The 25501-nt window shown below is 46.1% G+C and overlaps 3 protein-coding genes across 8 annotated transcripts in view; 1 reads left to right on the plus strand and 2 right to left on the minus strand.

The window, feature by feature from the left end:
* The window catches only part of LOC118156186 (myosin-IIIb-like), a 25411-nt gene extending 14887 nt beyond the window's left edge, over positions 1-10524 (minus strand). For 3 of the 4 annotated variants that reach the window (XM_035310030.1, XM_035310028.1, XM_035310031.1), the window contains exons 1-12: positions 10283-10524; positions 10139-10204; positions 9912-10042; positions 6910-7012; positions 5127-5229; positions 4496-4652; positions 4070-4172; positions 3749-3877; positions 2436-2544; positions 1134-1250; positions 638-738; positions 117-203 (exon numbers count right to left, since the gene is read on the minus strand). In XM_035310030.1, coding sequence (XP_035165921.1) covers positions 117-203; positions 638-738; positions 1134-1250; positions 2436-2544; positions 3749-3877; positions 4070-4172; positions 4496-4652; positions 5127-5229; positions 6910-7012; positions 9912-10042; positions 10139-10204; positions 10283-10504 — 1428 coding nt within the window. In that variant the 5' untranslated portion in view covers positions 10505-10524. The remainder of the gene's footprint in view (positions 1-116; positions 204-637; positions 739-1133; positions 1251-2435; positions 2545-3748; positions 3878-4069; positions 4173-4495; positions 4653-5126; positions 5230-6909; positions 7013-9911; positions 10043-10138; positions 10205-10282) is intronic. The other variant, XM_035310029.1, reaches the window with a different exon arrangement.
* Positions 10442-23559, plus strand: ARHGEF39 (Rho guanine nucleotide exchange factor 39). Of its 2 annotated transcripts, none has more exons than XM_035310036.1 (10): positions 10442-10539; positions 13365-13524; positions 14149-14243; positions 14652-14772; positions 15767-15885; positions 17487-17557; positions 17939-18067; positions 20783-21012; positions 21815-21903; positions 22103-23559. In XM_035310036.1, exons 2-10 carry the CDS (start codon positions 13378-13380, stop codon positions 22116-22118), a joined length of 1017 nt encoding a protein of 338 aa, XP_035165927.1. In that variant the 5' UTR covers positions 10442-10539; positions 13365-13377; the 3' UTR covers positions 22119-23559. The 2 variants fall into 2 exon arrangements, with proteins under 2 accessions (XP_035165927.1, XP_035165926.1); XM_035310035.1 differs by lacking the exon at positions 10442-10539 and adding an exon at positions 13096-13237.
* On the minus strand, positions 12148-24870 carry MRPL17 (mitochondrial ribosomal protein L17). Of its 2 annotated transcripts, none has more exons than XM_035310038.1 (4): positions 24654-24870; positions 24505-24573; positions 24078-24379; positions 12148-12167 (listed from the first exon to the last, which is right to left on the minus strand). In XM_035310038.1, exons 1-3 carry the CDS (start codon positions 24825-24827, stop codon positions 24107-24109), a joined length of 516 nt encoding a protein of 171 aa, XP_035165929.1. In that variant the 5' UTR covers positions 24828-24870; the 3' UTR covers positions 12148-12167; positions 24078-24106. The 2 variants fall into 2 exon arrangements, with proteins under 2 accessions (XP_035165929.1, XP_035165928.1); XM_035310037.1 differs by lacking the exon at positions 12148-12167 and adding an exon at positions 23798-23983 and having other exon boundaries at positions 24067-24379.
* Positions 24871-25501: the final 631 nt, after the last annotated feature.

Consider the following 25501-nt stretch of genomic DNA (forward strand, 5'->3'; position numbering starts at 1 on the left):
ACCACCCTTTGAAAAGGTCCTTCCCAGATCCGTCTCCTCCTTGCAAGATGGAAAGAGCAACACTCCTCTCTTGGCTGGATGGAGCAACTCTCTTCTGTCAGTCCTCTCTCACTCACCAGAATAGGTTCATTATTGTTGAATGTGATAGTCTCCCAAGGCAGTTCTTCCTCCCTGTAGGCAGCCTGCTCCAGCTGGAAAATGTGCTGAGACAGAGAAAACAGAGGTTGGAGCCCCCAGCAACCTTAGTAAGACAACCCTGAACATCTTCCTTCTGACCCTGAGCAGAGGACAGAAGAGGCATGGCTCTCTCACCCATGGCATCAGAGGCCCAAGATGAAGGTGCTGTTCTGCACGCTCATCCATAAGCTTGTCACTCAATGATGGTGCTGCATAGAGCACAAGCACTTCTGAGAGTCTAAGCGTCCCTGCTCTGCCAACTCTGGTTACTGCTTGACCCTTCTACTCCTACTCTCCCTGCACCAGTGGCTCTTCTGCCACAGCAGAGAAGGCTTCTGCTTTCAACCCTGCTGTTGCCTTCCAGGCAACAGACCTGTTTTCTACCAAGTTCTCCTTCATATGCTAGGTAGATCAGCGTTCTGCTTTCCCTGCAAGGTGAGTTCATCCACAGCATACTTACATGGTTGAAGAAGTGCTGCAGCTGCTCATTGGCCAGGTTTATGCAGAGCTGTTCAAAACGATTTACTGCGAAGTTTTCAAACCCAAAAATATCCAAGATACCTAAAAGAGGGGAAATGAGCACACCACGGAGCCTGCAGACCCCAACACACATCTAGATCTCCCATCACACAGCTCTTGTGGCACACGAACCCCTGGCCAAGTAGCTAGTGGCAGCCCTGCCATAACTCCTCTTGGACAACCAGTTTGGAGAAGACCCACTCCAACCCATAGCTCCTCTGCAAAGCCAGAGTGCCCAGAACTGCAGCTGCTTAAGACCAACCAACTGCTAGAATGGCTGTTGCCCTGCAGACTTTACACTGCTCACTAGCATCTCCAGCATCGTGTCTTTGAAACTGGAGCCATACATGCAATCCCTGCTCACAAGGTATCTTCCCTTCATCATGGCTGAGGGATACACTTTCGAAGACAGAAGGAGCAAGGCAGGCGGAACCCACCTATCTCCCTCAGCTCTACTTCAGGATCCACATTCTCAGCCAGCAGCTCGTTGATCTTGGAAACAATCCAGCCAAATACTCGGCCATATGCCACCTTTGCAATGGAGTCCCGAGCATCTGCACAGATAGAAAACACACTTCAGAGTTCATAGGAGAGTAGGGAATACAGCACACAAGCTGGCTCAATACATTCACCTCTAGTAACACCGTATTGTGCTTTATGAAGCTATTTTAAAGAACAGCTAAACAACAGGTATCTGCCTGATCATCCCTACCTTCTGCAAGCTCACAGAGAGCTCTTCCATTCTGAAATCTTCACAACCTTTGTACAGCATCAGACATGGCATACTAGGGCGCATGTGAGACCATATAAAATGAAAAATGTTCATCTCCACTTTTTACACTATCCAGAGACTTGCTTTCCCTGCTGCCCATCAAATGGGTAAGGATCCTGTCAATGTTAAACAAGCTAGAGGATCCAAGTTATTCCTAGAAAATCGAATGGTTCTCCTGCAAACACTTGAACTTTCTCCTAGCCCACAGCTGCTATCAAAAGTGTTGAAACACAATGGGCAAGAGGAAGATGCAAGTGATGAAAAATTTGCTGATATTGTAAGAAGAGGGAGACCAAATCAACACACACCTACTGAAAGGAGATGTTTATTTTATTGCCTAGATAGATATAAGAGAAGACATTTGGGAAACAGAAATAGTTAATTCTCTGTTTTCACTTTTTTATCCATTTTTTAAGCAATAATCTAGAAATACTAGGATTTCATGTTGATTTTAAAAAAATCTTTGAACATTTTTGTGAAGATTATCTTGGATTTTTGTATTTTTCCTATTGAAGGGGAAAATAACACCTTGCGCTTGTTACTTTAACATGCTTCCCTTTCATCTAACTCCTTCCCTGATATGGTGCCATCTCACTGATTCTCTGTTATTTCTCCAACTACTACCTAAAGCTCTGCACACTGCCAGCACTCTGCAGCCTTCCTCTTTCTTGCATAGACAATTACAGTTTTCTTCTAGGCTGAATCACAGAGAAAGCAAGGATAATTTTTTCTCTTTTAATCTCTGCAGTCTTCTGGAGGTCAAACAAAAGCAGCATTCATGGTCCTAGGCATCAGTAAAACTAAGCAGATAAGCATTGATATACTTGCCTCTGTGCAAATGGAACAAGGAGGCATCACAGACAGACATCCTTGTTCCTAAGACGTTGCACATGTGTAGGGTCACCCTTCCATCAAATATGAGTCTGTCTCTAAAGCCAGCGCATCTGTAATTAATTATGTTTCTTACCTTCTGCCTGCTGCTGTGTGTGAAAACGCTGAATCTGCTCTCCTCGGGTCACTGACATCGTGCAAATGAGGCATTTCAACAGTTCATCCTCCTGAACTCCAAACTGACCCTGGGAGAGAAGAAATACATGAGTGAGGAGTTGATTCTGAACCCATATTCTACATATGGGGATTGTATCTATGTCTGTAGAACATCCAGTGTAATGGGGCCATGACTTCACTTAAGGCCTTCGAGCTAAACCGTAAAATAAGTGTTACTGTTAACATCTTGCAGCAGCTGGAACACGCGTGCTCTGAGATGTGCCTTATCCCGTGCAGTGAATAAGATCACTCTTGCACTCCCTCTACTTTCCATTTTGATCTCCCAGTGCTGCCACCTGTCACCTTCTTTGGGAGCCACACCAGTACCTGCTGAGTGGTTTAATGACTTAATGAACAGCACCACACCAAGGTGACTGTGCACGGTGCTGGGGTGTCTGAGCTTCAGCAGACATCAGTCACACGAACCCCAGAGAAACAGTAAACAAACAGATGTAACTGAACTCCTCAGTAATTACTCTGACAGGAATTCCCCTCCTGTGGGCAAAAACCAAGGAGCAGTAAAAAGACAGACCGAAAGGAGTTGGCTGCTGAACAGATGTATGTGGTTGTTTCAGGTATGGTGTAGGAGGGATACAGGCAAGGAGATGAGAGTGAAACACAAAACCAAGGTTGCTGGGCTTTCATAGAGACAAAATCAAAAGAAAGAGAAAGCCAAATACACTACATTTTTCTGTTCCACCTTGTTAACAAAGTGGGATATGTACCCATCCCATACCATAGAAATAGGACAGTCCTGGGGAATATATGCTTTTTAATTTGATAACAATTTCATGCAAAGTAGTAGAAAGTTTAATTCAGGATTATCAACAAAAATTATAGCAGTTAAAGTGGCCAGGATTTGCGTAAAAGCACAAAGCTAGTGTTCAGGAACTGTACACCTGAATTTCTCCAATGCACCACACCATTTGATTTTTAAAAAACCTGTATTATGTGAAGTCAACAAGGCACGTGTAATATCACCACATGCAAAACACTGGTCCTAGATAAACAAGAACGAGAAGCTGGAAATTGTCTCTCTGGGCATCACATAGCAGTGAACACAAAGGCAGGCATGGGGCCATACTTGAAAACAACTTGTTCTTCAGGAGTCCTCTTACTAACAGGCAGAAACATCCTCTGCCATCTCTGGCAGGAGCAGCTTCTGCAGTTACATTGCCAATGGGGACCAGCATCATATCTTTGAGGTGTCTGTCAGCTCTTCTTGTGACTCACCGCTGCAGCCTTCAGCCATCCCCGGGAGGCTTCACTCATTTTTAGAGACCCACTGCTCTCCGGAGGCTCAAAGGTCACATTGCCCAGAGACAATACACCAGCCAAGATTGACTGCATGTCCACTTGTTCCTAAAACACACAAAAGGGGTGACTGAAAACCTACCACTATATAACATACAACACATGGAGTACCTAGATGGTGAAAAAGTGAAGGAAAGGCATGGGCAGCCTGTAGGAAAAGGCTCTGCATGAAGTCTGACAGATTCAGGTGGTTTGGAAGCACCATGGAAAACTCAGAAACAAAGTGATCCCCAAACTAACCTGTTCTTGGAAGCCCACCATGTCAAGGGCATTGCACACCTCTTGGTATTTCTGCTTCCAGCGCTGAGCTACGTCCTCTGTACCAAACCGTCCACTTATGTACCTGAGAAAGTGCATACCCCATACAAAATCATCATGCAATCAGCATAGCAAGTCAGTCTCACCCCAGACAAACAAAGGAGATCAGCAGCAGTGAAGATGTGAAAGGCAAGGAAACTTTTCCAAGGAAATGCAACAAAGAAGACACTACAGACCTACCAGCTTTCATGATGATCCGTAAGATCTCTTTGTGTAGCTCCACTCAGACCCCACTCTAGCTTCTGTTCAAACCTGTACCAGGCTCTACCCTAACTCGCAGAATAATAGGCTCTGTTTTGTTACTTCCCTCTCTACCCCCCACCATGAAGACTACAGGGTTGGAAGTACCTGTAGAGTGAAGGATCCAACAGCCCATACATCTCCTTTTCCTCTGAAGACAGTCCAGCAAACATATAGTAGAAGATATGAAAATTCCTCTCGCCAGTATCTTGTTGCACTACTCGTGACTTCTCTAACAGATATTCGCTCAGCTTTGCACCTCGCACTGCACACAAGAAGGCAAAAGGGTAATCTTTGCACTTGGAGGCAAGAAGCTGACTGAGCTGCCCCACATCTCTACCTTAGTGACAGGAGCATGGAGTTGTCTAAAATAACTATCTTGTGTACAACACCCTCTAGGCTGCCCATCACTCTGAAGGTGGGCTTCTAGATACTTCCCATATTATATCTGCTCACCTCCTTTAAAAACAACCAAGACTTCAGGCACCACTGAGCATTACTGATACCTTCCCTGCACCATCATTCCCATATCCTTCCCACACCTCCCACACCGTCCAAACCCAGGCCTTATCTTAAAGCCATGATTGCTGTTGTTATTTTCCTTATTTGCATACGATTTCCACACAGAATCAAGTAAGGAAATTTCACCGTCCTTAAGTTCTGGCTACTCAGTCCATTCCCTGAGAGGTGCCTAACCACCTCCCAAAGCAGTAGTTTCCAATATTGCCCTTGACTTTACCTGTATTGTTCTGGAAACGCAGCTGTATGTATTTTCCAAAGCGGCTACTGTTGTCATTCATCACAGTCTGGGCATTGCCAAAAGCTTCAAGCAACGGATTTACCTGTAAGAGGTAAACAGATAGAACAAGCCCTCTTCAAATTAAGTGACCCAATCCAACTTGTTTGGAAAAGCTTAACATCAGCATTTGCTGTTTACTGTTCCAATGGAATAAGAACCACTCTGCCCATATGCACTTATTTTCTCATGTCTTGGAAAAAATAACTGCAAGAGCCAAATATGACAAAGCAGCACGAAATTACTGAAAATAGGCACAAATGAAGTGAATTATGGTCTTACTTGCTCTCAGTAAGACCATCCATTTATTTGTTAAAAGACACTGTTGGTATAACAACTTCTCCAGTGCATCTGATGTGATATCACTAGATAAATTACTGCTAAACTACAACAATAAGCAAAGTAAAAATGGCACTTACTGAATGTAATTATGATAAATTACCTAATGGCATTTGTAGACAGCATAATGATCAGGACAGTGAATTATAAAGGAACTACGAGAACAGTAAGACCAGCCTGGCAAACCATATGCAAACAAGTTCAAATGACAATTTTTCCATAATCGAGCAAAGAATGCCTGCCGGCTGGAAGAACGATGACTTGGGGCACCTGCTGGGTAACCTGCAGAACACAGCTTTACAGCATGACACAGGAATCCCTGAAGAGCTAACCTAGTCTTTGAATATATCTACAGGAACCAAGTAAGATGACTACAGTGAAAATGACTCTTCACAGTCACCTCCAGATGCTCCACAGGCACTTCACCTGGATGGATGTGAACTTTGTTGTTAATAGAACAAATACAGGCTAGTTACAATCATTGCCAATCAGGCCCGTCAGGGCTCATTAGGCCAGGCACAATGTTGAGCAAACACAGCTATCCTGCTTCTTAAGCCTGCTAAAGTCAGAAACAGCGCAGCAGTACGGCCCGTGCCACCCCTAAGCAGAGCCAGTAGGCATACCAATGCCATGTTCCCACAAGAGAGAACACAGCCCAGGCATTCACCTCAGATCCACCATGGATGTCACTAAACTGAAATATGCAATAATACAGAACAATTTATTTGAGTCTACAAGAAACCTGAAACATGGGCTTTAAAATGAAGCAGTCCAAGAACTTATTCCACTTAATCTATCACATGGAATGCTAAGATATGATTTGCTCAAAATAAAAACTCCTCGGGGAGCAAGTCAAGTGGAAATACTTAAGACCAAAGAGACAAATATGTTTTAAAATCAGCTAGAAAAGTATATGAAAATAGAAAAGATTAAGTCAGACAGTTAGCATGCATGTGCCTGACAGTAAGTATAACAAGCCAATGAGAGGTTACTGAAGGCTGTGTGGATTCTCCATCCCTGTGTTTCATTAAATCAAGACTTCATTCTTCCAATAAAACTCCCTATTCTACCTCAAACAGGAAATGATTCAGAGAAAAAGCCCCTAATCCCTTGTAACAGCAAACATGCTAAACGATCACAATAGTTTTCTGCCATTTAAGAACCAAACCACTACATTCCCAGCAAACAGAATTATTGACCCTACCAACTCTGCTAACTTGTGGTCAGCTATTTCATCATCCTTACCCACTATTTTCTTATAATGTGTCTTATGATTTGCTCCCCTGTTTCCAGTGGTGATTCATCAAGAGGCTCCCAGTGCCTCGTGCAAGCTGCCCTGCAGCAATGTTGCTTCTGCATCTGCAAGCACCACCCTGCAATGACCTACCTGAAGGATCTGCTGCTCCAGCTGCGAGTTGCCTTTGCATAGGTTCATTATGTGCTGCAACAGTAGCTTCGTACTCTCTGTTTTCCCTGCACCGCTTTCTCCACTGCCAAGAAAAAATAAAGGAAACTCCAGCAGCCATAAAGCATAGTTGCTCTGACCCTCATGTCTTGGTGCCCCACCACTTGGGAGAGTGCTCTGCAATCCAAGAGCTTAACAACTTTTTCAGTTATGCTGTGTATGAATACAAGCAGTGGGTTCCACAAGGTTTGATACCTCCCCAGAGGAATTTTTCTCCATCTACCAGGAAGTACAGACGTACTCCACGCTGTCACTTCTGGATGGAGTGCACAGGACAGTTGATTTGATCTCCTTCTTACTGAAAACATACATAACCTCTGGAGAACAACCTCCTTCAAAAGTGTTCTGACTCCTCCCCATATGCTGGGGTTGACAGCTTTTTCTTTCTACAAAGAGATTTGCCCCATCCATCTTATATCCAGAACTGAGTAATGATCACGCGATCGATACTGCAGCAATCTCAAATCTCGGGCTCTTCACACATACACACGCTGCAGCCCGTTGATAATGCTGGTTTACTGCTGCAGAGCTGCCGTCACACCTACAGCAGCAGCGTTGCACGTCATTCTGGCATCACATACGCCCAGCACCTCCACCTCCAAGACAAACAAGTAGCACTTGGGAAGCACAGCTTCCTGACTACCGGGAGGGGGAAATGTACAGTCAATAAGGTAACTTGTCCTTGACTGATGGCATCATATTGGCAGAGAACACATGCAGCATATGCAGTTAAAAAAAATGCAGGAAATGCTGCAAGTATTTATGAGGGCAGGTCTCTGTTTACATGTAAGACCTTTGAGTATCAGGTGTGGCTTCTCTGTTTTGTAGCTCCCAGTGGCTCGATGCTTTCAATCAGCTACCTGTCCTAGGCTGCTAAATACCTCAAATTCTATGACAGATACCTGATCACAAGCACAGATCAGGCCATCATTATCCGAATATGGACAACCAAAATCACTTGCCAGTTGAGAAATAAGCAATCCAGACAGCATTCCTGCCAAATATATAAGGTGATATCTGGTTTTCAGTGACTTCCTTCCTCCACAGAAACACTATCCGTCAGTACTCCCACAGTTCAAGCTCACTCTTGCACTCTCCAAAAAGAGGTCTGCCAGGGCCTGCAAACACTCTCCAGCTGTGGGTGTGTAACTGCCCCAGGCTGTGAAAAAAAGGCACAGTCATCTCCCAGAGACCCACGTGTTGTACCACAGCATACTGAGGCTGTGACTAACATCAGCGGGAAGGAGAGACAAGCCAGTAGAATTTGCAGCACAGGAAAACTTGGTTTCAATGAGCTTTTATCACCTGGGGGCAGCTGTTGTGTTCAACATCACTTGTAGCCTCTGAAACCTGACATCCAAACCTCCAAAAGGAAGTTGGGGAGGCCAAGAGAGACCAAACAGAGTACACGAAGGGCAGGAAGGCAATATTCGTTTCCCAGAGAAAAGCACAAAGGTTCATGCCCGGCTGGAGATGGGCATTTCTCGAAAGGAGGCACCCGAAGCACAAAGAACAGTAGAACATAGTGCATCCCCGTGCTCTTTTGATAAACCGTGATCTAACAGGAAGAACTTCCACCTCATCACCCAAACTTTGTTCAAACCAGGTAATCTCATTACTGACTGTTTTACCACTTGCAGATAGTAAAACCATGAACTTCCTGTTATAGTAGCACAGACCGGTTAATAGGATTGCAAGATGTATGGCAGTAGCTCAGGCTGTCATCTCTGAGACTGCAAACTGCTGTCAGAAAAAAAAAATGAGACCACTCTCTTCCTCAGAAACGCCTACAGGTCTTTTTGTCTTCCACCTCCCTAGACAATTCTATGACTTTTCCCCATTCCTAAGAACACTACCAGCACACCTCTTCCACCTGCTGACTCCGTGCCCACCATGCCCACTAGCGTTTCTGAGATTGCTACATGTAAAGCACAGGCACTGACGGCTTGCAGGCTAAAGACACGATTGGGGCTGGAACTCAACATCGGCTCCCAGTCCCACCACAATGCTCACCAGTGATTCAGTAAGTTATTTCCATACCGCACTGAATGAAAATGATCAGAAGTCCCATATAAAGCAGGAAATACTAAATCAAATAGCTAGCAATTGACATTTCAACTCAGATGACATTTAAACTGTCCTCTACCATCACCAGAACAGAGAGTTTGCTGGTGTTTTGAGGCTTTCTCTGCTAGCTGATGCTGTCTGAAGCTTTCTCTGCGTTGATGCTATCTGCTGCCCTCCAGTTTCAGAACAAAAACAACAGTGACATCATGGAGTGAAACGCTCATTATATGGGAACACTGCGGGGTTACAAGAGCTCACTTTTTTTCCTTCTAGTTCATATAACTTCCCACGGCCCTGTGATTTTCCCTGACCAGATTCTTAAAGGTCTTACAGCAAAGAAACTTCTCTTCTTTCCTCTGTTCTTTGGTTATTTCTGGGAAACGCTACTTTGTGAAAACAGGTCCACTCCATGTTTTACAGCCTTTATTACACAAGTTACACTGCAAGTCGTTTTGCCAAAGATGAGCAACCTGTGAGAGGTGGTTAACGTTTCCAACACGCCGAACAGAACCGACCCCTTCAGACCCGATACATTTAACTGCGTTACCAGCATCGGCAGCCAAGTGCCTCCACAAAACCCATCTTCATTTACCACACATCTTTGATTGCAATCTACTTTCCTGCCTGGGAAGTGTTGAGATGGTGAACAAAGACGTGCTGTTAACAGAGCTGGGTTTTGACTCACCCGAAGCTTTCAAGATGAGCTTAGTACCAAACTCTGACAGGACGACTGCTGCTGGTGACCAGTGGCAGCACCCCAGCCTCCATGACGGCCATGAGCTGCTCCCTGCTTGTGTCTCCCACCTGTGCCGGGCTCCTTCGTGCCATTGAGGGCCATGCTGGTGCCCGTGCCTCACCTGATGACGATGCACTGGCTCTGTGGACGGGCTCCCCGGCGGCCCAGCATGGCGTGGTAGGCCCGGTCAGCCACGGCGAAGATGTGTGGAGGCAGCGATCCCTCATGGTGGCACCGGTACTGCTCGGAGACCTGCGTGAGGGGGGGGGGGAAGAGGCCTTGAGGAGGGAAGGGGCGAAGGGCCAGGCACCCCTGGAAGGGGCTCCCAGTCCGGGCTGCTCCACTCACCTCTCTGCCGTAGAGCTGCAGGGGCTGGAAGGGGTTCAGGGCGATGAGGATGTCCCCCACGTCGGTCTGGCGGCGAGAGGGGAGAGCCGTGAGCCCAGCGCCCCGCCGCCCCGGCCCCCCGCCCCGTGCCCCGGCGGCACTCACGTAGACCTGCTGCCTCAGGAACCGCTCCCGGAGCCCCCGCAGCAGCGACGCCTCGTCCAGCTCCGACAGCGCCGCCAGGTTCCCCGCCGACCCGGCCGGCGGCTGCCGCTCCCCGGGAGACACCATGCCGTCCCCCTCCCGGAGCCGTCCCGGCTCGGCTCGTCCCGCCCCGCCGCCGCCACCGCTCCGCCCCGGGGCCGCCCTGCGAGGCGGGGCCGCCATTTGAACGCGGGGCGGCGGCCGCGGGGCCGGGGCAGGTAACGGGTGGCGGGGCCGCGTGAGGCGAGGGGGGACGGGGGCGGTGAGGGGACCGGCTGCAGGCGGCCGCGGGGTCTCGCTGAAGGGATGGGGGCGCTGAGGGCACCCCCGGGGTGCTGTGAGGAGAGCCCCGGGGTGCTGTGGGGCGAACCCCTGGGGTCTGTGGGGCGAGTTCGAGGGTCTGTGGGGCGAGCCCCCGGGGGACAAAAGTGGCCCCAAACCACTCGGGGAGGGATCTGTCAGCCAGCCAGCTGCAGTTCGGCTGTAAGATCGCCCTGTCCTGGTGTCAAAATGGGGGTTTCAGCTCAAAACTGAGAGCAGAAAAAGAGTGGAGATAAGACTAACTCGTGCTGCCGCGCTGGGGCCGTGCCCAGGGCTGTTAGTCTGCAGAACGTGAAGATGTGGGGTGGTGGGGCAGGAGAAGCGCAAGGTTTCTTCAGGAGGGTGCCTTCCTGCAGCCTCTTCCAGTCTTGCCGAGTTGTCCTCTTGGGGAGCAGAAGGAATGAGGTGACCACAAGCAGGCCAAAAGCTGTGAAAATAGGGAGCTGGAGGAGGGTGAGGTGTCCTTGGGTGCCACAAAGGTGCCTGAGGGTGTGGAGCAACGTGCCCTTGGGTGCCCTGAAGGCGTCTGAAATGGGTGCTGTGGTAGTGGGCACATGGCAGGGCGAAGGCTTGAGCATCTCACCCTGGTGCTGTCCAGGCTGGGCCAGGAGCAGGTTGGCAGCACGGTCCTGCAGCTTCCCAGGCCCTCGAGGGAGGGAGTCCAGATAGAAAGGGGCTTTGTAAGAGGTCCTGGAGGGGCTGCAGGCAGGCACGAGCGCACCGTGATCTACAGAAGGAGTCCAAATCAAGGGATCCTGTGAGCCGCATGAGGAATGCTCTGCTCTGCAGCTCGTGGGCCTCTCAATCAGTCCTAATTGCAAGATGGACTGCCAGGACTCCTCAGCCTCTTCCAGAGGTTAAAAAACAAAACAAAACAACTAAAAACACAGGTTTCTAGCTGGTGGAGATGCAGCAGTAAGGAAATGGTGCGTGTGGAGCACAAGCACCTGGGAACATCACTGGACTTGGAGAAAGGATGCAAGGTCCTCATGGCCCATGGATCTGACCCATTAGGCTGCTAACACTTCAGAGAAATATAGAGTCGCTAGTGTGAGATAACAAAGGGAGATTTTTTTTTTTTGAGGATGTTATAAATAGTAAAATTAGAAACATCACTGATTGTTAGCAGAGCATCGTGAAGTAGTTAATTTTATATAAAAAAAAACAAAACAAAACAAAACAAAAAACACACAAGTATTCAATAGTTTCTATTCTGAGTTTGAGAAGAAAGAAACAAGCTGATGTGCTTAGATTGCTTGTATGTCAAGTATTTCCTAGTCTACATGGAGGTTCCAGACGACTCTCACCCAATAGACTTGAAAGAGCCAGAATTTAATATATTAAAATTGAGAAATGGTCAAATGTGGTGTGGATTTGTTGTTCTGGTATTTTGTTTTCTTTTTTAAGAAAATGGGCTGCAAAAGGTAAAAAGTTCACAGTCGGGACTGCAATTTACACTAGCTAAAAATACTCTTTGAATGGTAGCATCTTAGCCTGTTTTTTTTTTTGTGTGTGTGTGTGTGAGTACTTTGCAACAGCGTGCTAATGCTAAGCTGTAGCTTAGTGCTACCTCTCCAGCTACTACAGTCAGTGTCCGGTCTTGACAAAGACCTGGCCACAGCTAGGCTTGTGGTTGTTTTCTGAAAAAATGCAAGAACAAACCTCTGGAGAAATTATTGCTGCCATGAAATATTGCACGTCCATCAGCTATCTGGACTTCTGTGAACACATTAAATGAGACTCCGTACCATTTTTGTGCAAAACTTCTGTTTTATTGATTCAGGTATCTGAAGTGCCACTGGAAGACTGTATTCGACAGACTCACTTCTCGCAGACAACTTATCTTTCTGTGCTAGTGCAGCTTGAATGTGTGTGAGCCACAACTCTTGTGAAGGTAGTTCAATACAGGGAGGCAAACTTCCCCAGAAACTACAGATTTCATGCTGTGGCAAGTGTGCAGCAGGCTGCTCTGCCTTTTCATCAAAAGAAAGAGCAAGATTTAAGCAATGCTCTGGTAGTGCATGTGTCTTTCTCTGAGGGGTGGTGATAAAAGAAGCTGTTTCTCTATTTAATGTAGCTGTGATGCTCTTGCAGAAGAGAAAAGCAGCAGCGAAGCCAGTTGTGGATGGTGTGATTCACAGCAGATGCTCACCTCTGAAACTACAAACTGCTGTTGGAAAAGAACAATGCAAGCCGCTCGCTTTTTGGGGGATCCTACAGGGGAAAATGAACAAGAGTGCGCTTTCACTCTACACCCCCCCCCCTTTCTGTGCTTTCCCTCCATTTCTCCTCCTCCCCCAACAAACATTTTAGGGCTGTTTTCTGCTCCTATGCACAGTGCATCTTCCACCCACCAACTTCCGTGGGTTTATTGAGAATTTTACATGAAGAGTGGGATGAAGCACAGGAAGCAGTGGCTTGTGGGTGAGGAAAGCGGGTGGGATTGTATGCTTGAGATTCGCTTACAGATACATTGTAATGTACCACTTATCTTGCTTTTGCAGTCCAGTCTGACTGTCACTGTTCCTCTGGTTGATGGGGGGCTGCTGTAGCACAAATAGGAATGCAGAAGGAAACTGTTGATGGCCGTTACTGGTAACTGGCTTCCTTCCTTCCACAGTAAAGCACAGAGCTCAGAATCCTACCCTATGGCCCAGGTTGTGTGTTTGTTGTGTGTCCATCTCTCTTGGCTCTCAGGAGTGGTTATCCTTCTGTTTATCAGCTCTGAGACTACCATGAGTGGCTCACCCCTGCTACTTATGGCTGGAGCAAACACTGTGGAAGAGCAGAGGGCTCGCTGGGAGAGAAAACGCAGTCGGACAGCCAAAGAGCTGCTGGAAACTGAGCACAAATACCTTGAGCAGCTGGATTTGGTGGTCACAGTGAGTATCTGGGCTCTTCTGATATGTGGGTACCTTCAGACAGCACATACTTATTTCTGGTGTTGTGGGGAAGGGTCATAGAACAGGAGTTTGCATCCCTACAGCAAGGGACAAGTTCCAGCTCTTCACATTTTCACACTGCTGAGGCTGAAAGTTTTTTTTTTTTTTTTTTTTTTTTCTTCTCTGTCTTTTACTTCCTTTGCAACATCACATAGCTTTTGTTTTCCGTCCCCTTGGCTTTGGTCCTTACCCAGTCATATGTTTTTAAGTTTTGATTGTACAGGGGACTTGGCTTAAGATGCTTGCGATGTATGAAACATAGGAGCACAGTGAAGACAAAGATAAATTACGAACCAGGCTGTTAAAGACAGATGCATCTAGGAATACTGAAATAGACTCGCTCAGCCAATGTAGTGCTGCTCCATGTGTTTACAGTTATGGTCAAAGTTAACAAGATGACTTACATCTGGTGATAGGTATTTTAGGTGGGTGCCCATGACACCTGATAGCCTTTGGAGTGTGAGTCTCTAGGCTGCAACTTCTTGCTTCTGTTATGTGCTAAAAATGACCTTTGAGTGACCTGTGAATCTTAGCTGTTTGAAACTCTCTCTCTTTCCTTCTTAGTTCTTTGTGACAATTTTAAAGGCCAAAGGGACGCTTAAACCTGCTGTAATGGAAACCATATTTGGACCCCTGGAATCCATATATTCAGCCAGCCAGTAAGTGAACAGACTGATGCAATTAGTTCTGTAATGATATGGAGAGAATGGGAAAGTAAGACTTCAGGGAATAAAGCTAACATCTTGTGAGACAGGCATTCACTTCTAACACTGCTAGCCTTGGTGGCACTTGCAGAAATACACAGGAAACTGCTGATCTGTATCCACTTATCTGGATACCCCATTGTTCTCTGGGTAGTGGTTTAAGCACAGTAAGACTGCTGTATGGTATTTTTGCAGGTTGTTTTCTGTAGCTCACTCTGGCCACTAAGCAGATATTCTGAACAGAAACTGGATGTGAGGTGGAGACTGACAAATGAAGATCAGCATAGGAGTGGACCAAAGGGAGCTGGGAAAACTGTATCAGTAACGTACCCCTGCCTATCTGTCTTTCCTCCTTGTACACAGGGTTCTGTCGCTTCACCTGGAGCGCGGAAATTTAGGACTGGGATTGGAAATTTTCTGTCAGAAATTGGAGCTTTATGGCCACTATGCTGAGAACTTGGAACAGGCAAATAAAACCTTGAAGGTAAATATCTCCTTTAGTTTTCCTGATTTCTTCTCTGTTTCTCAATTCTTTGAAAAAAGTACATCCTTCCCTTTTACTTCATTCTGTGCCTGGAGTGGTTGGTTGTCTTCCTTTTTCTGGGCTGCTGTTGTTCTCTCAGTCTTTTGTTCATAATAAAGTAGTGAGAACCTCTCTATAAAGAGCTTCAAATTTTTGGAGCATGTTTCGTGTGTGTGTGTGTACACACACTAAGCAGAGCTTTCTCAAAGAGTTTTGTTTAAACTCCCACTCTTCCCCGGCTGGCAAGCCTGGAGAGTTTGCAGTGGTAACACTATGGGACAGTGGTTTCTTTCTGGAGAGTTACCAGGTCTCCCAGTCTTTCCCGCTACCACTAAGTGTATCATAATGGTGGCATATCCTTTTTTCTTCATTTTTTTTTTCTACAGCAGATGAAATTGTTTTCCTTCCTGCTTACCTTTCTACATGAAGCCTATCTCCCAAGAAATTTCAGAAAGATGCATCTTTATTTCAAAGTCCAGAAAGCTGTATCTGGAGTTTAAAACCACCTGACCTGCAGTTCTTGTCAGTGCATGTTTCCAGCTGCAGGGTGTACTAGGGTACTTCTGTTCTGTTCTGCTTGTATGCATACATACTCATGTCCCAAGAGAAAACAAGCTGCTTTGGATACTTGTCTTGAAGTGATAACAGTGTGGGACTGTACTGCTTTGTCTTGAAATGAATGGCAAAAACCCACAAGTGGGCTTTTTTCCTGAGTAAACCTTTGTTCTTTATTTCCATATGCTGTGTATACTAATCTTATACTTCTGTGCATATATGAAGAGGGGATATAATTTAAATGGTTGTTAGAAAAAATGAAATGGCTTGTCCATGGCTACAAAACTTTGTTGATGATTGTGTTTAGTACTGAAGTTCTGTTTTCTAAGCTCTAGTGCACACTAGAATGCATGTTTATTTCTGTACTCTCAAAGCAATATGCCTTTTCTGCTGCATACAGGAGCAGTTGAGGAAAAATAAGTCATTTCGACGCTTTAAGAAGCTACAAGAGACTCGACCTCAGTTTCAAGGAAAGAAGCTAGAGGATTTGCTTCCTTTGCCTCTGCAGAGGTTACACCAGTAAGCAAGCAATTCAAGGTGTTAGTATGAGAAGGGAAAAGGCACATAATAGTATCTTGTTAATAGCATATGTCTCCAAATTGGAGCATATAGACTGCAGTGAAAATGTCCTGAAGATGTGCTTGTAAAGTGGAATCAGTGTATGTGGATGGAGAATGATGCAGAGAGGTAGCTGTGTTTAGCTCTGGCTCTTAAGCTCATAAGATCTTCAACTAGCTCTCCAGTAGAATTCAAGTGAAGGCTGTCTGGCATCTCAATAAGTGACTGAAGCTGGGACCTAAACAAAAGCAGTCTGTCTGAAGACCGGCAGAAGTGCTGCTCTCAGCTAGAGGAGGTCTTGCTTTGCTTTTGTGCACATTGCTGATGTGGAGCATTGCGACTCTTCTTGTGGATGGTTGCTTTTAGAGAGAGATAAGATTAATGAAGTCAGGGGAACTTCCCCCCATGTATGGCTATTGGGCCTGACTGCATGTTTTCCTCATATTTGGTGCCTGTCACAGCTGTCTGAGATTGGACAGATCCAGTCTGGATTGCTGCATTCTGTTTGAGGCGTCCTTTGAAGAGACAGGCTGACTGCATGAGAAGAGTGCTGCATGCACTCAGTGGCTACCCTTTTTTGGGGAGGGTATGAGGGTAATACAGAGCCTGGGTAGTTTGCTAGGAACTCGGCTGCTGCTGCTGTAAGTCAAGTAACTGCTCTCTAATCATGGTCTTACTCGTGCTAAAGCACCGTTAAGAGATTTAGAGCCATGCTTCTTTGAAAATAACTGGGTATGAGCATAGTGCAGTTTTTCAGACAGCTTTACACAATGTTTTTAATCAGCTTGGCAGATACAAATGTAAGCTCTCTTTATTACTGTAATTCTTTGGATCACTCCTTTGAATACATAAAACAGCAGTATATTTGTTGCTGTCCAACTGTTTGGAAAAATGGTAGCTTTTTAACACAAGGTCTAATTTTTTCATTAATCAGCTCTTTCATATTCAAGTTTCATCAGAACTCTGTTACACATACTGCGGGTCATAAGACTTATGCCATTTTATGCATCTGTTCCATGTGGTATTTCTTCTGTCATTTCAGACTGAAAATAGTTTTGCTTTATTGGGAGAAAGCATTTGCAGAGATCTGATCCTTTCTGGTAAAGACTGGAGAGGAAAAAATAAAAAAGGCGTCTCCCGGTAGTTATTGAAATGCCTTTATTTTCTTGTGTGGGCAGAGAACATATGGTATGAATGCTTCCATTCAGACATAAAAAAGCACACAATAGTTCAAAGAGTTCAATTTGTCTTTTACTGAAGACATTATGTGAATGTTGAAGTCTTCTAGAGTCTCATGAACTTAAGTAATATGTGAGGTTGTTCTAACCAGCTCCCCAGGAAATGCCGAAGGCTTGCAAATGTATAAAATATGTGGGATAATATAATTGACAAATCTGAAGATAAAATGAATGTGATCAAAGAAATGTTAACAAAAGCTGCTTGGTTACACTTAGAGGTGTGTACTGCATCTCCTGATGGAGTATTCATTATTTTGTCACTAATAGGAGATGCTGCTGTTCCTGATGTGTCTTCGTGAAATGAAACTGCTCTTTCTCTCTTAGGTACAAGCATTTCCTCAGAGACCTGCTGGAGAACACCAGCCCAGACAGTGCTGAGTACCAGAAACTTGCAAGTATGATTTTGTCTGTAAATGCTACTGCTTTAATTTCTCCAGTGAATGTTGGCATTTTGATCAGCGTTAACTTCCTTACTGGCATTTCAATTTGTATATTTTGTCTGCTTCTACAGGAAGAAAAATCTTTATCTATCTGGGTTTCTAATGCATTACTATTTTCCCTTACAATCTTGCTCAGAAGATACCCCTGAGAACACAAAGGAAATAGAGTGACTGATTGGGAAACCTATTGGGTTGGTCATCTATTGCAATCTCCTGCTGAAATTAATGAATAAACTTGTTAATTTATACTTGTCTTAAAGTATTTGCTTCCTCACTTCATCTTATCTTTTCACAGCAAGTTACATGAGCATTTGTGATAACTTGCTGTTGTTTCAGAGACTGTGAAATCTGCTTCTGAGGTATCTCAATGGGTCCAGGACATCGCTCGTAAGAGAGAGAACTCATTGCAGCTACTTCGTGTTCAGAAGCTTCTCAAAGGACAGAGGACACAGGTGTTGACTCCAGGTGGGTCTTCTAGACATCTCTGCTTTTTTTCAGCTCAGCTAAGATAACTGGAGATAGGCTTGCCTTCACCTCAGTGCATGAGGAATATGATTTTTTTTTTAACTTTGAGTTGCAAATTTCCTAGACTTCTGCTCACACCCTACACATGAAAAGAAACATCTCTTACCAATAGGGTTAAACCATGGCAGAAATCAGAGTATTTGTGCTGTTAGCTGAGATACATAAAGTCACAGTCATTGGCATGTAAGATCATCTAATTGGATAACAAGGTTTATTTAGGACATCCTGTGTGACCAGGCACTCTCCATGCCTGGAGCATCATCAGCCTCATGAAGTTCAATGAGGCCAAGTGCAAGATCCTGCACTTGGGTCTGGAAGGAGAATGCATTGAGAGCAGATCCAAGGAAAAGGACTTGGGGGTGTTGGTTGATGAGAAACTGGACATAAGCTGTCAATGTGCACTTGCAGTCCAGCAAGCCAGCCGTGTCCTGGGCTGCACCAACACAGCGTGGGCAGCAGGGGAGGGACGGGATTGTCCCCCTCTGCTCTGCTCTCCTGGGACCCCACCTGGAGCCCTGCACCCAGGTCTGTTTGCAGAAACAAACTAGATTTTGCAGAACTTCGGAGATTGCATCCTACTACTAGGAGGGAAGAGATGAAAAAGCAAAATGCTATAGATGCAGGGAAAAGGGGTTTGGAGTTTTGGGGTCAGGTATCGCTGAGGTGTGCTGCTCCCTATGTAAGGAGACCCTGCTTTTCTTGCTGCCTCCCATATGTAGGGCAAAAACTATCTTAACTAGAATCACCTTTTAACATAGTACACTGTTCTGCCATCCCTAGCTTCCCTAGGGATGCTTCCCTGTCCTTCTCTCACAAGAATTTTCTAAATTATGTGTCCCAGGGAATCCTGCAAGTGGATCCATATCCCAAGACTTCCAGGACAGTCCAGCTCAATCTGTATGCTAGCAAATTTGATCACAGTTTACTTAGTCTGAGGGAAACGGTCCCTAGTCCCACACTGCTGACACCTTCCTTCCATTTGTTTTTTAAATTTGGACTGATCCCTTCACCTCACTTTCCTCTCCCTCAGTTTCTTATTCAGGTAAGAGACATAGTTCTGTGGAATAAGCTAAGCAGCAATTTGTTTGCCTCTATACTTTGTAACTGTAGCATACTTAAAATTATGCAGTTCTGTGAAATGTACTTACTAAAAATATTTATCACAGAACTGTAGGGGTTGGAAGGGACCTCGAAAGATCATCGGGTCCAACCCCCCTGCAAAGCAGGTTCATCAGAGCAGGCTGCCCAGGTAGGCGTCCAGACGGGCCTTGAATACCTCCAGAGAAGGAGACTCCACAGCCTCTCTAGGCAGCCTGTTCCAGTGCTCCGTCACTCTCACCGTGAAGAAGTTCTTTCGCATGTCGGTGAGGAACTTCCTCTATCTTGCGGCCATTGCCCCTTGTCCTATCCCCACAAACCACTGAGAAGAGGTTGGCTACATCCTTCTGTCTCCCATCCCTCAGATATTTATAGACATTGATAAGATCCCTCCTCAGTCTCCTCTTCTCCAGGCTGAACAGACCCAGGTCTCTCAGCCTGTCCTCACAGGGAAGATGCTCCAGGCCCCGTATCATCTTTGTGGCTCTCCGCTGCACTCTTTCCAAGAGATCCCTGTCTTTTTTGTACTGGGGAGCCCAGAACTGGACACAGTACTCCAGGTGAGGCTTGACTAGGGCAACTAGCTCAGCTAGAAGCTATGGAAGAAAAAAATGGCTGAATTTTTCTGGGAAGTGTTTCCCAGACCAGGTGATACTGTATTCTGGCTTTGAATTTTTATAAATTATCTTCTTACTAGCAGGTATCTTTGTAATTCCCATGTGCTGATGGCCATTTGTACAACGATCCTTGTGGTTAGAGGCATTGTTTTAATTACTCCAATTTGTGTAGATGCCATTTTCTTTTATTTCTGCCTACATCTAGGTTTTTCATTTTTTTTTATTAACATTTTCCTGCTGATTTCTCTACCTTTTAATTCATTGTAGATCATTTCATAGGGTTCGGTGTCACCTACCCATTCTGTAAGAGAAGGTTAATAAGGTTGCCTATTCAAGCCTTCCATCTAGTACCTTATTTTGTCTCTGCTTTGCTGTCTATCGTTACGGCAATCTCCATTCTGCAATTTGTTTACTACAGAACTGTATATAGTTAGATGATCTTTGAAATGATTTTTTTTTTTTAAATTAGCATGTGCAAGCAAACAAAACTGGGGAAGAATAAGAAATGTTAAAAGTTTAGGTTAACTTCTGTTTTGCTGTTAATGACAAGCAATTGGGTAACACAATTTAAGGCTGTTCATGGTATGCTTTCCAACAGTGTATGTTAACTTAAAGCTATGCATACCATTTTGAAAACATGAGTTTTTTTGTTGTTTCTCTTTGAACAGTTCTGCATATAATAGTATCCTCTTAATTGACATACTAGCTCTATAAAAACTCGAGTCTGTTCCTCGTATATTAAAAGTTTTGGGTGATCACTGCTTGTCATGGATGTTGATGAACAGGTTCCAGTGGACACTCAGTGCCTTCTGGTGGCTGGAATGGATATACAGCCTGGTAGCCTCAGGGTGCCTCATTGTGTTCTTTTTTTTGTAGTTTTACAACCTTTTTTGTGCCAATGATGGTCTGACAACTGTCTTTATTTTCCTTCCGTGCTTAGGGCGCTGGTATATCCGAGAAGGCTGGCTTCTGGTGGTGCCTTCCAAGGGAGAAGAACTGAAGCGCAGGATGTTCTTCCTTTTTTCTGATATCCTTGTTGCAGCAAAACCCTGCCACCCACTCCACCTGCTAAACTCGAACAAATTTGCATGCACGGCTGTCTACCCACTTCACCAGTGCATGGTGGATAAAGTATTTGGCCACACGCAGAGCCAGGGAGGGCTCCTCAGTGTAAGTATTCCTGACAGCAGCATCAGGGGGTCAGACTTGCAAAGGAAGTCTCTAGCTGTCTCAGCAGCAGCAGGACTGAGATGACAGATGGTGACAATGGTAAATGCAAAGAGCTGGTCCTTTTTGGGTGATGCAGGCTGTCTTTATTCCCTTTGGTGTGGGCCCTCCTGAGCACTGTGTACAGGCGGCCGCTTGTTCCACGTAGGTCACGTGAGGAGGGTCTGATCAGACTCTGACATGCCCTCATTCAAGGACATGTTTTGGGGATAGCCCTACAGCCATGTGATGAGCAATACACAGCATTAGTGATCACAGAATGTGAGAGAGAGAAAACCTGGAAGAACAGAGAAAGCAGAGATGGTGGTATCATCACAATGGACATTGTTCGTGGATCCAGCTCCCTGGGGGCTGCGGGGTCTCTGACTGGGACTAATGCCATGGGTGGGGGTTTCAAATTCAGGTCTTCCCAGGTTGCAGCACGTGGGGGGCTGCGTTGGCTCACTCCTTGAAAGCCATGAAAAGAAACTCTTGGTCCAACTGTGAATTTGTATTGGTGGTAGTGGAAGGACCTCTAGAGGCAGCTTGGAATAAGGCAGAATGGACAGCGTCTGCAGACTGGCATTGCTGACTTCCAAACACCTTAAGTCAAAGCAAGCTGATGTTTGTAGCTGGACATCTGGCACTTGCTCTGTACTGTCTGGACCCTGGCTCCCCCCAGTATCAATGCTAAACTTCTCTAACTATTGGCAAAAAATGGCAGAAATCAGCATCCATGGACAAGTCAATTCTGTTTGTCTTTCAGCTTTCCTTCCCACACAAGACACTGTTGTTGATGTCCAGTGACCAGCAAGATATTAATGACTGGTATCAGAGTCTCAAAGCTGCAGTCAGGTAGGCCTTTATCCTCCAGAGGCGGAGAGGAAGGCGGGGGGTAGAGCAGTCATATGGACAACCATATGGACGCGGGTATTTTAATCAGTTCTGTGGTTATAAGGCTGATAGAGAAGACCTGTCTGACAGCCAGGATGCAAGGGAATAATAACAGACTTCATATATTAACAGTGTACTTTCCCTTCATTTTTCTCAACAGGCGTCTGAAAGCCTGACCCATCTGAGAAGAAACTGGCAGGGCAACCACCCATCTTGATAGAAAGCTACATAATTTTAGAACATGTTCAAGGACGTAATAGTAGGAGAGTTGCATTTAGAGGGACTACGCAGCAAGCCTGTGAAATTATGCTTTGTCAGTTTACTGATCATGACAAAAAAAAGTGTATATACATTCAGAATTTGTAAATTAAGAATCTGTATTAAGCTTTTCCCCCAGTTTAGCTTAGAAACATCTAGCTGTCCTGTACTTTTTCTCCTGATTGTTAACTTAAGGACAACTCAAAGAAACCTTGATTTGCTTTCCTTCATTCAATTTTTTTTTTTTTTTATCTACCCGTCTTCCTAAATCAGCATTTTCACATTTGTATGTTTACCTTCTCTTACTTCTGGCTCCTAAGTCCTTTGATCAGAAGGGGTATTTTGGGTAACAGTAACATATGCATAACACAGTATTTCTGCCAGTGCTACAGGTCCACACAATCTTCCTCCCCCGACATATTTTTAATCATTCATAGCCTTCAGTTTTCAACCAAAATAGTTTGACAGTTATTGCCCTTCTTCCTCTAAGAAAGTGACAGGTGAACAGATCAAGGGAAAACAATTGAGTGCTTAAAATCCTACTTCTGTTTCTCATCAATCCCACACAAATGTTAATCTGCTGAATTAACTGAAACGAACCTACAGGTAACATAGTCTGATGCACACCAAACAGGGTTCACATTTCTAATCAGAATCCTAAAAGACTACACAGGTGAAATGCTATCCTTTGCATTCAAAGTATGCAGTAACTTTATCACACCAAAACTGCACTGAAATGCCCAGGCAGCAACTCTGCTCCTGAAGCATTGTGGAAATTTGCACAGGGCTACGGTCATCATTTCAGGGCATCAGACTGCAGCTAATGCACTCAAGTTCAGTTTACTAAGAGGAAAGACCACCTGAGAGCAGCACGAGTATTATTGAGAATTAAATATTGAAGCCTCAACATGGACTTTTAATAATGTGGAAGCTATGCAACAACAGCAGTTGGTTCATGCTGTCTGTTAAGGATAAAGTACCTGGTTGAACAAGACAATAGGTCATCAACTGCAAGCAGTGCATTTTCTTAATTCTAATGACTTTGAAATTACAGTCCTTGCAGTTGATGATCTATTTTGTTCAGTCTCTGGCAGGTATTTTTCTTTATTTTACACTCATAAGCTGCAGCTACAAATCAAAGATAAAGCCAGCACTTTAAGTTTCATATCTGCATTTGCATTATTTTCTGGAGAAGTTCTGCCACTATCATTTTTTTGCTCTAAGAGCACAGTACAGCGATTTCATGTAATGCCACCTGGGGGCTGAGGTGTCTTACCAAGCTCAAGAGTGACAACTTATTCCTGTCCATGTTGCCAACCTTTTAACAGGTCTCATTAGTATTGCTACTTTTAAAACTTGTTTCAGCGCTACCATCCTAATTTGCACTCAGCACTGCTGCAATAATACAGCTAGACTGATTTTTTCACTGTATTTGCAGCCCTGAAGGTCTGCACACTGACTTCTGCAGAACGCTTCAGTTCTATCACAGTGAAGTGGAAACACTAACCCAGTGTATGGGACCAGAAGATGTAATAAACTCAGTTTTGGGGGAAGATTAACGCATGTACAGAGGAATATAATTAAAATAGAAACAAGCTAATTTTCTAAATAGTTTATTTACAAAGTGAATATCAACCATTAGGGCTCCCTGCTTGATTTCCTTCTCTTGCTGAGTATGACTGCACAGGAAGGGGCAAGTAAACCTTGAGCTCGTGCTGCTGTTGTGACAATTTAAGGCTAGAAATAAGCCCTGCAACCTCTTGGGTCATCTTTTGATCCCGTGCTTCAGAAGAGCACTGAGGCATCCTCTCCCAGAGGGCAAACCCACCGCGCAGTGCATGGGTGGCTCATGGCAAACCCCATCCCTGTGAATCTGTGGGATGCCCCTCGTGGCACAGCAGGCTGCCTACAGCGCAGTGCCCTCAGGCAGCCGCGGGGCTGCTTGCCTCCGGCTGTCCTCCCTGTACCCCTTCAGCAGCTGGTTGAGCAGCGTCTTGTCGCTGTCGCGGCGCGGGCGGACGAGCGGCGGGTAGGGGTTCCCCTTCAGCTCGATCACTGCCATCTTGGCGCAGTCCGTGCCGTCCCGGCTGGGGATCTGCAGCAGGCGGGTGTAGCTGCCGGGGTGAGGCTGGAAGCGGGGCGCCAGCACCTTGAACAGCTTGTGGATGAGGTCCTTCTCCTGTGGGGAAGCACGTTGAGCTGCGGGACTGGGGGGGACACGAAGGGGACTGAGGGATAAAGGGGGGAAGGGGATAAAGGCGATGGGGGGCACAGGGAGGGATGGGGATGAAGGGGGCTACCTACCGTCAGCCAGAAATTCGCCATGCGCATGGCTCGCTCGTCAGTGTCCCCCCGCTTGGCGTAGTCGATGAGCTGAGGGGAAGCAGCGCCCGTTATCGCCCGTTATCGCCCGGTGCCGCCCCCCCCAGCCCCGTCCCGTCCCCTCCCCTCACCCGCTCGGCGTAGCCCCGCATCTCGTCGGCGCGCGCCCAGGGCGCCTCGAGCCGCTCGTGCCGCACCAGCGCCGTCACCAGGTTGCGCAGCAGGTCGAGGCGGGCCCGGGGGCCCGGCCCCAAGTGCCGGTACAGGCGCCCGTGAGAGATGGCGGCCGCCACCGAGAGCCGCATCGCGCCCGCCTCACCGTCGCGCCCCTGTGACGGGCTAGCGGTGCGCGCCGGTAATGGCGTCCTATGGGGGCGGGGAGGGGGGGGGGGAGGCCGCGCGAGGCATGCCGGGAGTTGTAGTTCCGCTCCCCCCCCCGCCGCCATTTTCCTCTCCGCCTGTCACGCAGCGGGGGCGGCCCGGCCCGGCCCGCGGGGCGGGCTCTGAGGGGAGCGGCCGGGAGCTCCCTGCTCCCCCTGGCGGCGCCCACTGCCCTCAGAGGGCCGAGCCGGGGCTCCGGGGATTCAAACCCTTCGCATTTATCCCGCTTTTCCCGCATTTCCACACGCACACAAACCCACCGTGTCCCGCAGTACCTCCTGCCCCCTCATCCCTGCTCGTGGCCGGCCCTGCAGGCCAGCTCCAAAACAAACCCTAAACTGCAGCTTCGTAATTCCTCCCACTCGTTTCTTCCACCCAGCGTTCTCGTCCGCAAGCGAAAGGATGCGTAACAAAAGCAACTACCAACAGCATAAGAAAAAATATCTTTGTTGTTACGAATACATCGTAAAATCACAATCATTTTATACATATTTTAGTATTTCATATATAAATAAAATGGCCTGTATGGTTATTGGAATGTGTAATAGGAACAAACATATGGATTTTAATGTGAAATTAACAAATTCTTGGACCCCAC

The sequence above is a fragment of the Oxyura jamaicensis genome, chromosome Z (genome assembly GCF_011077185.1).
Source record: "Oxyura jamaicensis isolate SHBP4307 breed ruddy duck chromosome Z, BPBGC_Ojam_1.0, whole genome shotgun sequence".
NCBI classification, from domain to species: Eukaryota; Metazoa; Chordata; class Aves; order Anseriformes; family Anatidae; genus Oxyura; species Oxyura jamaicensis.

What these genes read in the sequence shown, in the direction of transcription:
- ARHGEF39 (XM_035310035.1), top strand. Translation starts at nt 13,206, where the DNA reads ATGCAGAAGGAAACTGTTGATGGCCGTTACTG. An exon ending in TCCATATATTCAGCCAGCCA is followed by an intron (nt 14,244 to 14,651) that starts GTAAGTGAACAG and finishes CCTTGTACACAG; the next exon opens with GGTTCTGTCGCTTCACCTGG. An exon ending in TGAGTACCAGAAACTTGCAA is followed by an intron (nt 17,558 to 17,938) that starts GTATGATTTTGT and finishes CTGTTGTTTCAG; the next exon opens with AGACTGTGAAATCTGCTTCT.
- MRPL17 (XM_035310038.1), bottom strand. Translation starts at nt 24,827, where the DNA reads ATGCGGCTCTCGGTGGCGGCCGCCATCTCTCACGGGCGCCTGTACCGG. An exon ending in TGCGGGGCTACGCCGAGCGG is followed by an intron (nt 24,574 to 24,653) that starts GTGAGGGGAGGG and finishes GCTTCCCCTCAG; the next exon opens with CTCATCGACTACGCCAAGCG. An exon ending in TGGCGAATTTCTGGCTGACG is followed by an intron (nt 24,380 to 24,504) that starts GTAGGTAGCCCC and finishes GCTTCCCCACAG; the next exon opens with GAGAAGGACCTCATCCACAA.